The 12,990-nt window shown below is 37.6% G+C and overlaps 1 protein-coding gene across 5 annotated transcripts in view; it reads right to left on the bottom strand.

Moving 5' to 3' along the window:
• STAG1 (stromal antigen 1) overlaps positions 1-12,990 on the bottom strand; it is a 400,292-nt gene that overhangs the window by 195,457 nt on the left and 191,845 nt on the right. For all 5 annotated transcript variants that reach the window (XM_036266503.1, XM_036266505.1, XM_036266501.1 and 2 more), the window contains exon 6: positions 2,981-3,057. In XM_036266503.1, coding sequence (XP_036122396.1) covers positions 2,981-3,057 — 77 coding nt within the window. The remainder of the gene's footprint in view (positions 1-2,980; positions 3,058-12,990) is intronic.

Raw genomic sequence — 12,990 nt, 5'->3', positions numbered from 1 at the left:
CCAACTGACATGTCTCTCTCACATCAATATTCCTCTCTCTCTCCTCCCTTCCACCCTCCCTTTCATTCTATCTGATGATAAACAGAATATCCTCAGGTGAGGATTAAAAAAACAAATAAACAAAACAGTCATGGAGATGTAAAGTCCAGCAAAGAATATATAGTCAATAATATTATAATAACTATGTATGGTGCAAGTTAGGTACTGAAAATATCAGTGAGACATTTTGTAAAGCAAATGACTGTCGAACCACTATTCTGTATACCTGAAACTATACAAAATAATACTGAATATAAACTGTAATATAAATTTTTTTAAATTATGTAAAATATTCTTAGGTGATGTTAATGTGCAGCAAAATTTGGTAACTATTGTCTTAAACTCTTAATAATCATTCCATCATGAGTAATTGCCTTGAAAATCCAAGATGCGTACTATTAATTCTGGTAACCTGAATCACCTTTATTCCAAGTCTGGCATGATTGTTAGTTGAGTAGCTGGTTAGTAAATCTGTCACTTGCACTTGGCTTCCTTATGTTCTATTTGCCACATATAAACTCATGAATTAACAATCACCCAAGGATATTTTTCAATTTATCTTCAGATAGAGTGGGAGGGGGGGAGAGAGAGAAAGAGAGAGAGAGAGAGAGAGAGAGAGAGAGAGAGAGAGAGACATCAACTGGTTGCCTCCCACACTACCAAACCAGGGCCAGGGACCAAACCACAACTGAGTTACATGCTCTTGACCAAAATCGAACCCGAGACTCTTTGGTCTGCAAGCTGACATTCTAACTGCTGGGCCAAACCAACTAGGGCAACAACAAAATTTTTTTTAGGAAAAGTGATCCCACAGAAATACATACATATATTTTTTTAATCCTGACCTGAGGATTTTGTTTTCCATTTATATTCAGATAGAATGGGAGGGGAAGAGAGAGATTGAGAGATCAACTGGTTATCTCCCGCACAACCCTGACCAGAGCCAGGAACCAAATTGCAACCGAGGTACATGCCCCTTGACTAGAATCAAACATGAGACTCTTTAGTCTGCGGGCTGGCTCTCTAACCTCTGAGCCAAACTAGCCAGGGCCCACAGAAATATTTTTTAGTTTCATAAGTTAATACAGTGTATATAGCTTGTATTCCATCATATACCCCAAAACAATCTGGGCCAGCCCCTTAAAATCAAGCACATTAATATTTCACCAGAAATACAAACAAATATTTTTACTAATTGGAATAAATAAAAGACTTAAATAGCCTCATATTGGTTGAGGCCAGGTTTTGCCACTGATGAAATTACAAAGAAGTCCTTTGGAATTTCAGAGCTTATTCTGGATTACAGAAATGAAGACAAGGAAATAAATATATATATATGTATATATATATATGAATCACAATATAAGATCTCCCCTACTTCCCACAGAATTCGACTAAATAGCCTGAAAGTCACTGACAGAATGTTTTTGTAAATATGACATGAAAATTTTTGGGTGTGTATTGCTAGAGTAAAGAACACCTGATGAGAAAGACATATATTGTGCAATGTATGAGTATTTTTAAATTAAAAATTACTACTACTACTACAACTAGAAAGCCTGAGTCCACTTCACTGAAAGAGTGGACCTAGCTCGGCCAGTGTGGCTCAGTGGATTGAGCATTGTCCCATGGACTGGGAGGTCACCGGTTCGATTCCCAGTCTGGGTACATGCCCAGGTGGGGGGTGTGCAGAGGCAGCCAGTCAATGTTTCCCCCTCATATCAATGTTTCTCTCTCTCTCCCCCTTCCTCTCTATCTTAAAAAAATAAAAGAGTAGACCTAGGAGAAAATAAATCTTTGTTGTTAGTGTTGAAAGTCAAGAAAAAGGAACATCTACTGGGAAATAGCATTCTTGCTTAAATCAAAAGGCATAACGTTTATTTTTGTTGTTAACCCTCACCCAAGCATATTTTTCCATTGATTTTTAGAAAGAATAGAAGGGAAGGAGGGAGACAGAGAAACAGAGAGAGAGAAACACCATTGTGAGAGAAACACATAAACTGGCTGTCTCTCTCAAGGCCAAGGATCAGACCAAACGTGCAACCTGGTACATGCCCTTGACTGGGCGTCGAACCTGTGACCCTTTGGTCCTTAGGCTGACGTTCTAATCAGAGTCAAACTGGCCAGGGCAAAATGCATAACGTTAAAATTGGAATTAATGGTGGATGAAAGCATGGCATGAATTGAGTTCACTATAAATATAATACAGAAATAAAACTGTGTACGTGTTTCAACATACAATCAGTGTAAAATTACTTGAGCGAAAACAAAAAACCATGCAGAAAAATGAGTTATACATGATTAACATGTATAGACTAGCAAAGAAAACATGTATTATAAATCACAATATTCTCAGTGTCCCTAAAACATGCTTAAGTTTTACACACACACATACACACACACAAATGGGGGTGGGTGGTTAAGCTCCACATAAAATAATTTTGGAAACTTTGGGTTAAAGTTTAATCCTCCAATAGTATTTTTAAGTACCTTAAAAAGATCTCTTTTTTGACAATGTATAAGATATAATATGCAATCTGCTCACACTCCTTTGACCGCCAAATCCTTTTTTTTAAAAGCATTGAATAGGACTAGCACCCCACAGAATATGAAACTGTTGGAGATGCATTTATAAATTCAGGAATTTTAGGTGGTCTTCAAGAATAAACGTCAAGAATCTACTTATATCTCATACTACTAATTTTCTTATCCTTATTGGTTATCATTTAGTGCTACCTCCATGCAATGTAATCAAATCCTCAGAGATCATTAATTTTGGAATTAGCAGTATGGATTATCATATAAATGAGAAAATAGTATATCTTCACTTATACTAAACACAGTAAAAAAAACAAACAAAAAAAAACACCTTAAAATAATCAACATATTCACCATTTAAAAGTATAAGTAAACCATTTATATAAATATTGAAATTCTATACCTCATCAAATTCTTCCGTCATTTTTCTGATGATTTCGGCATTCTGCATATTTCGAAACATCTCTATTCTCACAGTACCTGTGGAACAACAGAGTTTATAGTTAATATTTTTCTATTCCATACTAAACATTAAATTTCATCTGACTACTGTTTGGAAAGTTTTATATGGTTGTTTTTTTCTTCCCTCCACCAAACTCCTATCTATACAAAAAATCTCTTGTTTAAGACTTCAAAGTTCTTTAGATACTTTTTTAAATTGAATATTCTGTTATTAGGTAAGTATAATAAAAAATACTGAGAGAAATATTTGGGAAGGAAAAGACAAAGATATAAAACAACAAATTTATATCGTAGGGAGGGCCCTAAAAATTGACATTGATATATACTGGCACTATCCAAACATATAGCTGGCTGCCTTAGTTTGAATAACCTTTTCTTCCTTCAAGGGTCTTTCTGATATTCTCTATCATCAGAATACTCTTCTATAAATTAAAATAAAATGTCCCTTAATCTAGTAAAGTTAAATTGTTTTCTCTTAACTTATCATGAAAAGTTGCTCAGTAACTTCCACATAAATATCAATCAAAAACAAAGTTAACCCCCTTTTCATCTCATTCTTTCATACTACTTTTAGCTAGTTTATTTTTTATCTCAAATATTATTATGTAAATATTATTACTCATAATAATGATGGATGGTTTATATAAAAAAAAAAAAACTTGGGTTAAAAATTAACATAATTTTGAAAGAAGGGTTAAAATCAACCTTGAAGACAAAGAACCCTGGCCTAGTAATTAAAACAATGTTAAATTTCAACTGTATAAATGTAAAACATTCAAGTTAAAAACTCAGTGAGTCAGTATGAAAATAATTACTTGATAACCTCTGTCAGGCTCCTTGACAGTGATTACCAGCTCGAATTCAAATCACATTTAGGAATGTGGAGAAAAGTCTCTGAAATGAACTGTACCCTTATAGGAAAAAGCATGGAGCCAACAGCCACTAAAAGTCATCAAAATATATACAGTCTTAATTCACAGGTCCAACAAAAACTACAATGGCACATTGAACTTAATTTGACTTAATTTTTACTAATCTATAAAATAAGAAAAATAATGTCTGCCCTTTTAATTAAAACCATTTTAAAGAACGTTTTAGTTATGTGATATACAGGATGGGGCAAAAAAACAGTTTACAGTTGTTCGTATGGAAAATAATTAGAAATAATAATACAAGAATAAGTTCTATGTTTCAAATACTCACAACTGTACACCTACTTTTGCCCCACCCTGTATAGCTCTCATTCATTTTCAGGATGCTGAGTTAAGTACCACCAACAAGTATGCCCTATCAACTACAGGAATGAGAGAGTCTAGGTTGGGAGATTGGGATGAATAAAAAAGTTTAAAAGAGTTCCTCCACAACATGCAATTTCCTAAAAAAATGAGAAACTGTTATTATGTGATTTTATTTTTTATGCTAAAACAGTACTATAGACAATATTCAACAGTACTGAAGACAGGTTATTCATGCCCTATTATACAGCCTTTATTTTCAGACAATTTTTAAAAAAGTAAATAAAACACATTAAATTGCTACTTATTAATTACCACAAGTAAAAGTTACTTTGTGGCAGAGGCTCTTAAAATCACTCTTGAAAATGTGGGGGTTTGAGGCACCAGCCCTTCATGCAGTCAAAAATCCAAATATAACTTTTGATTTCCCAAAAACGTAACTTACAGGCATCCTTGGTATCTATGCAGTATTGGTGCCAGGACCATCCTCCAATTCCCAACAGATCAAATATACTGTTTTCAATTTGGCTGAATTCATGGATATGAAATCCTGGGATACAGAGAGCTGATTATGTGATTTTTTGGAGGGGAAAATCCTTGTATAAGTAGACCTGAGCATTTCAAACCTGTGTTGTTAAAGGATCAACTGTATCTAAACCTTCTTTAGGTCATAAACTATTCTGTCAATCTGAAATGGACTCCCATTGATAAAAAGCATGTAATTTCAAGAGTTCTTTCAAGGTACTCCTGATGAGTAAAATTATAATCATAAATACTAAACACGAAGAAGTAAAATTATATCTTTAGGTTATTAAATATGGGAAGAATTAGTTCTTTGGGAAGTGGAAATACATTTTGACTGAGTGTCATTACATGGTTATACATATTTGTCACAAGTCATCATTCTGTACACTTAAAATGTGTGAATTTTAATCTACAGAAACTATATCTTGGTAAAGTTGATTTTTTTAAAAAAAAGAAAAAGTTTAAATTAACCAATGTCAACCAAATAAATTAAATGAAAAACAAACAAACAGACGAAAAGACAATAAAAATTGGATCTCCAAATTCTAATGGCAGAATCAATTAGGTCTCTTTAGAAGCAAAGGGGGGTTGTAGGCAGATGATATCAGAGAATGCTGCATATACACATAGAAACCTCTTTTAAATTGATTTCATTATATTTTATTATAACTATGATTGACGAATAAGGATCAGCTCACTCTTTCTACACATTTCAATAAGTGGTGTGTTTGTTGGGGAGGAATCTGACAAGGTGAAATCTTAAATAGAATTGTTTTGAAAAAATGAAATAACTCATTCAGTTTATTAAAAAAATAAAATTATAAGCAGAATATAGGAAGATGGCAGCGGGCAGGATCAGAGCAATGGTGTGTGTGAACGAGTGTGAGTGGACATGAGTGTGGATGAACAACCTTGAGCAGTGCAGAAACGTGGGGCAAAGGGTTCCTGTGCTGTGGACGGGGAGCAGCTGGCAACCGTGGTAAGGAGCTTGTCAGGGATCTTCTTCTTGCGCAGCTGGGAGACCCTGCTATTTTGGAAGATCCCTGGCCTTTTCTGGGAGGACGCAGCAGGGAGCAGCTAGGGCCCAGTGGCCTGAGTCCACCAGAGTGCCTTGCACCATCGGACCAGTGGGCCACACTGTGTCAAAGTGAACCAGTACACAGTAGTGGTGCTATTGAGGTGCCTGATGCAGTAGGTGCAACCGGCCGGGAGCCTAGCACCATCCCCACAAGCAGCAGCCTGATCAGAGCCCAGCACCTTCCCCCACAGCAGTAGTGACTGGGTGGGAGTGGAGCCCTACCCCAACAGCAGCTGAGGCACTGGAGCTGAGACTCACCCCCAGCAGCAGTAGCACCAGCTTGGGAGCCCAGCACCTTCCCCCACAGCAGCAATGACTGGGCAAGAGTGGAGCCCCACCCCCAACAGCAGCTGAGGCATGGGAGCCAAGACACACCCCCAGCAGCAGAGTCTCTGGAGCAGACATCCATCCCCAGTCAGCAGCAGCACATATCAGCAGCTGACACCCATCCCTAGAGGCATCAGCAGAGTCTGATTAGGAGTAGTGCTGCAACCTAAGCAGCAGCAAGACTGGCACAGCTGAGACCTGCCCTGACAACTGCAGCAGCGAATTTGGACTGAAGGCCCTCCCCAGCAGCAGCAAAGTCTCAGGAGCTAAGAATCCTCAGCCCCCAACAGCAGCAGAGGATTGGCAGTTGAAAGCACCCCCTGGCAACAGCAACAGCAGTAGCAGCGCAAACCAGGAGCTAACACTCACCCCCAGCAGCAACTGATCAGGAGCTGAGCCCCACCAGGCAGCAGAGCACCCCAGTGGGACCCACACACCACAGCAGGGCACCAGCGAGACCCATGCACCCCAGCAAAGCACCAGCGGAACCCCATGTATCCCAGCAGGGCACCAGCAGGACCCACGCACCCCGGCAGAGCACGAGAGGAACCCACGTACCCCAACAGAGCATTAGAAGGACCCGTGCACCCCGGCAGCACACTAGTGGGACCCACAAACCCCCAGAAGAGTACCAGCAGGACACACCCCCCGCAGTAGCGCAGCACTGCACCAGTGGAACCTATGTAATGCAGCAGTGCACCAGCTGGACCGACACACCTCCAAGAGTGCCTAACACTACAGACCAATACCAGCTGCCAGTTGTCAATCCTCCGGATCCACAGCAGGCAAAAGGCTCCACACACCAAAACAGTCTGGGAGGCACAGTAGCCTTATTTGATACACATCAATCTGTCTACACATTCTACGATCCCCCACCATGCCTAGTACTACCAGACTGCTAAAATGGTGAGACAAAGAAACAACACTCAAATGAAAGAAAAGGAGGAATCACCAGAAAAGGAACTACAGAAAATGGAAAAAAAACAATTTTTCAGATAAAGAATTCAAACCAAAGACTTTAAGGGTGCTCAAATAATTTCGTGAGAACTACAAGCAACTTAATAAGAATTATGAAGACTTCAGTAGAAACTACATCAGCTAAAGTAAAGAGGTAGAAACTATGAATACAAATCAAGAGGAAATAAAAAATGACATAGCTGTTATGAAAAAGCCTAAGAAGTATGCAATAGATTAGAAGAAGCTGAAGACCAAATCAGCGAGTTAAAAGACAAAAACACCCCAATAGAGCAGCAAATGGGAAAAAAAATTAAAAAGCAGGAGGAGTTTAAGGGAGCCTCGGGACAATATAGAATGTAACAACATTCGCATCATAGGGGTACTGGAAGTAGAAAAATCAAAGAAAGAAATAGAGAACCTGTTTGAAGAAATAATGACAGAAAACTTCCCTAAATTGGTGAAGGAAAAAGTCACACAAGTCCAGGAAACACAGAGTCCCAAGCAAGATGAACACAAAAAAACGCACAGCTAGACACATCATAATTAAAATGGCAAACATTAAATACAAAGAAAGAACTTTTTTTTGGGGGGGTATGTGCCCCTAGCAGGAACCAAACTCAGGACTCTCTGGTCTGCAGGCTGATATGCCAAACCTGCCAGGGCAAAAAAAAGAATCTCAAAGGAATCAAGAGAGAGACAGAAATTTATCTACATGGAGCTCCTATTAGACTGTCAGCTGATTTCTCAATAGAAACATTGCAGGCCAGAAGGGAGTGGCATGAAGTATACAAAGTAATGAAAAGCAAGAGTCTGAATCCAAGACTATTCTATCTATCCAGCAAGACTATTATTCAAAATTAAAGAAAAAATAAAGAGCTTCACAGGCAAACAAAAAAAAAGCTAAAGGAATTTACCACCACCAAACCAGCACTGCAAGAAATGCTAAAGGGACTGTTGTAAGAAGAAACAGAGAGAGAAAGAGGAACACAGACATAAAATAAAAATGGGAACTAATAAGTATCCATCAATAATAACCTTAAATGCAAATGGCGTAAATGCTCCAATCAAAAGACATAGAGTAACTGATTTGATAAGAAACTATGACCCAAATATATGTTATCTACAAGAGACCAAACACACAACTAAAGACACACAGGATGAAAGTGATTTGATGGAAAAAAATTTTCCAAGCAAATGGAAATGGAAAAAAAAAAAAAAAAAGCTGGTGTAGCAGTACTCATATCTGATAAGATCAACTTCAAAACAAGGCCCATAATAAGAGATAAAGAAGGTCACTACATAATATTAAAAGGATCAATCCAAGAAGTGAATATAACCCTGGTAAACATATATGTACCAAATACAGGAGCACCAAAATATATTTAAAAACTTTTGGAGGACTTCAAGGGAGAGATCAATAGCAATACACTCATAGTGGGTGACTTGAACACCCCACTGACACCACTGGAAAGATCCTCTAGACAAAAAATTAACAAGGACAGATAGTTTTTAAATGACGAACTAGATCAGTTGGACTTAACTGATATTTATAGAACATTTCACCCCAAAGCTGCAGAATATACATTCTTCTCAAGTGCACAAGGGACATTCTCAAAGATAAATCATATGTTAGGACACAAAGTAAGTCTCTATAAATTCAAGAAGATTGAAATCATATCAAGCATCTTCACAGAAGACAGTGGCATGAAACTAGAAATCAATTACAACAAAAATATTCAAACACTTGGAGGTTAAATAGCATGTTATTAAACAATGAATGTGTTACCAAAGAGATCAAGGAAGAAACTTTAAAACTTCCTGGAAACCAATGAAAATGAACACACAACAACACAAAATCTATGGGACACAGTGAAAGTAGTCCTGAGAAGGAAGTTCATAGCACTACAGTCCTACCTCAAAAAACAAGAAAAATTCCTAATTGACCTTATAACTCTACAACTTAAAGAACTAGAAATTAGTTTGGCCGGTGTGTCTCAGAGGTTGAGGGTCGACCAAGAAGTCACTGGTTCAACTATTGATCAGGACACATGCCCAGGTTGTGGGCCTGATCCCCAGTGGGGAACATGCAGGAGGCACCCAAATGATGTCCTCTCTCATCGATGATTCCCTCTTTCTTCCTCTCACTTCTCTCTCAAATCAATAAAGAAAAACAACAAAAATTAAAAAAAGAACTAGAAATAAACAAAGAGAAAAACCCAGAGCAAGTAGAAAAAATGAAATTGTAAAGGTCAGAGCAAAATTAATGACATAGAAATTTAAAAAAATAATTCAAAAGCCCTGGCCAGTTTGGCTCAGCAGTTAGAGCGTCGGCCCATGGACCAGAGTCCTGGGTTTGGTTCGGCATGTACCTAGCTTGCAGTTTGTCCCCAGCCCCTGTTGGGGTTGTGTGGGTGGCAACCAGTCGATGTGTCTCTCTCACATCGATGCTTCTCTCTCTCTTCCTCCCTCTCTCCCTCCGACTCTATCTGAAGATAAATGCAAAAATGTCTTCGGGTGAGGATTAAAAAAAAATTCAAAAGATCAATGAAACAAAGAGCTGGTTCTGTGAAAAAATAAACAAAATTGATGGACCCTTAGTCAGACTCACCAAGAAAAAAAAAGAGAGGACCCAAATAAACAAAATCAGAAACGACAGAGGAGCAGTAACAACTGACACCACAGAAATACAAAGGATCATCAAAACATATGATGAACACTTACATGCAAAAAAGTTGGACGATGTAGGCGAAATGGACAAATTTCTAGAAACACAGAGTCTCCCAAAAGTGAATCAGGAAAAGATAGAAAACTTGAATAGACCAATAACAACTAAGACTTCACAGGGAAGTATTACCAAAGATTCAAAGAAGATCTAACACGCATTCTCCTCAAACCATTCCAAAAAATCCAAGAAGATGGAAGACTTCCAAACTTACTTTATGAGGCCAGCATAATCCTATTTCCAAAACCAGATAAAGACACTACAAGAAAGAAAACTACAGGCGAATATCCCCGATGAACACAAATGCCAAAATCCTTAGCAAAATATTAGCAAATCGGATCCAGCAATACATCAAAAAAATTATTCATCATGATCAAGTGGGATTCATCTCAGGAATGCATGGCTGGTACAATATTTGCAAATCAATAAAATTGATACACCACATAAACAAAGTGAAAGATAAAAATCATTATGATCCTATCAATAGATGCTGAAAAAGTGCTCAACAAAATCAAGCATCTATTTCTGATAGAAACGCTCAGCAATATGGGAATAGAGGGATCATATCTTGACATAATAAAGGCAATATGCAAAAAACTGACAGCCAACATCACACTCAATGGGCAAAAACTAAAAACATTTCCCATAAGAACAAAAACAAGATAGGGATGCCCATTTTCACCACTCTTATTTAACATAGTACTGGAAGTCTTAGCCATAGCAATTAGACATGAAGAAGGATAAAAGGGATCCAAATTGAAAAGGAGTAAGTGAAACTGTCATTATTCCCAGATGATATAATATTGTACATAGAAAACCCTAAAGACTCCTTCAAAAATCTACTAGGTTTAATAACTGAATTTGGCAAAGTAGCAGGGTACAAAATAAACGTCAAGAAATCAATGGCATTCTTATATACTAACAATAAACTCAGAGAAAGTACAAAAAGAAAAACAATCCCATTTACCATTGCAGCAAAAAAAAAAAATTAAGATAACCTAGGAATAAACTAAACCAATGAAGTAAAGGACCGCTTCACAGAAAACTACAGGTCATTGAAAAAAGAAATAGAGGAAGATATAAAAAAGGGAAAGCATATACCTTGCTCATGGGTGGGAAGAATTATCATTATAATGTCCATACGATCCAAAGCAATCTATAGATTCAATGCGATCTCCATTAAAATACTAATGACATATTTCACAGAACTAGAACAAATAGTCCAAAAGTTTATATGGAACCAAAAAAGACCCTAAATAGCCACAGCAATCTTGAAAAAGTAGAACAATGTAAGCAGGATCACAATACCAGATATTAGGCTATACTACAAAGCCACTGTAATCAAAACAGCCTGGTCCTGGCACAAGAACAGGCATATAGACCAATGGAACAGAACAGAGAACCTGGAAACTGACCCAAGACATTATGCTCAATTAATATTTGACAAAGGTGGCAAGAAAATACAGTGGAGTAAAGACAGCCTCTTAAATAAATGGTGTTGGGAAAATTGGACAGCTACATGCAAAAAAATGAAGCTAGACCACCAACTTACACCAGACACAAGAATAAACTCAAAATGGTTAAAAGACTTAAATGTGACCTGTTAATCTATAAAAATCATAGAAAAAATGTAGGCTAAAAAATTTCAGACGTCACACGCAACAGAATTTTCATTGATACAAAGCCTAAGGCAAGAGAAACAAAGGAAAAAATGAACACATGGGACTACATCAAACTCAAAAGTTTCTGCACAGCCAAAGAAACAACCATCAAAATGGAAAGGGAACCCACTATATGGGAGAGCACAACTGCCAACGATACATCAGATAAAGGGTTAATTTTCAAAATATAAAGAATACTCATATAACTCAAGAAAAGGAAGACAAATAATCCAATTCAAATGGGCAGAGGATCTAAAGAGACACCTCTCCAAAAAGGACATACAAATGGCCAAAAGACTTATGAAGCAATGCTCAATGTCACTAATCATCAGAGACATGCAAATTAAAACAACTATGAGGTATCACCTCACACCTGTCAGAATGGCCACCATCAACAAATCATCAAACAACAAGTGCTGACAAGAGTGTGGAAAAAAGGGGACTCTAGTATACTGCTGGTGGGAATTCAGACTGGTGCAGCCACTATGGAAAACACTACGGTGTTACCTGAAAAAGTTAAAAATTGAATTGCCATTTGCCCCAGTGATCCCACTTCTAGGAATATATCCTAAGAAGCCTGAAACACCAATCAGAAAGAATATATGTACCCCCATGTTCATAGCAGCACTATTTACAATTGCTAAGACCTGGAAACAGCCCAAGTGTCCATCAATAGATGTGTGAATAAAAAAGTTGTGGTACATATACACAATGGAATACTATGCAGTTGTAAGAAAGAAAGATCTCTTATCCTTTGAGACTATATGGAGGGACCTGGAGAGTATTATCCTAAGTGAAACAAGCCAATCAGAGAGAGACAAATATCGTATGGTCTCACTTATTTGTGGAATATAATTAACAAAAGAAGCTGATGAACAAAACAGACCCACAGACATAGAAATAGAAGTAGGGTACAGACTGACAAACCTCAGAAGAAGGGGTCGGGGTGCGGGGGAGGAAAGAGATAAACCATGGAACTTATATGCATGTATGCGTAATCATGGACATAGACAACAATGCTGGGGATGGGGTGGGGCATGGGGAAGATTGGGAGGAGGGTGTCAATGGGGGAAAAAGGAGAAACATCTGTAACAAAAATAATAAAAAACTTAAAAGAGTAAAATAAAATAAAATTAAAAAACAAGAAAAATCATATTAATTACTATTTTAGTAGTAAGTTACCTATATCATTATTAAAATATTTCGAGTGCAGCCCAGCCAGTGTGGCTCACTGGTTGAGTATCAACCCATGCACCAAGAGGTCACCAGTTCGATTCCCGGTCAGGGCATATGCCCAGGTTGTGGGCCCAATCCCCAGTCAGGGAGGCATGCAGGAGGCAGCCAACTGATATTCTTTCTCATTGATATTTCTATCTCTCTCCCTTCCTCTCTCTCTAAAACCAATAAAGAAAAAATATTTAAAAAATAAATAAAATATTTCCAGTG

The sequence above is a fragment of the Molossus molossus genome, unplaced genomic scaffold, assembly GCF_014108415.1.
Source record: "Molossus molossus isolate mMolMol1 unplaced genomic scaffold, mMolMol1.p scaffold_m16_p_18, whole genome shotgun sequence".
Taxonomy (NCBI): domain Eukaryota; kingdom Metazoa; phylum Chordata; class Mammalia; order Chiroptera; family Molossidae; genus Molossus; species Molossus molossus.
Note: the sequence above shows the minus strand (reverse complement) of the source record. Positions and strands in the feature narration are given on the sequence as shown.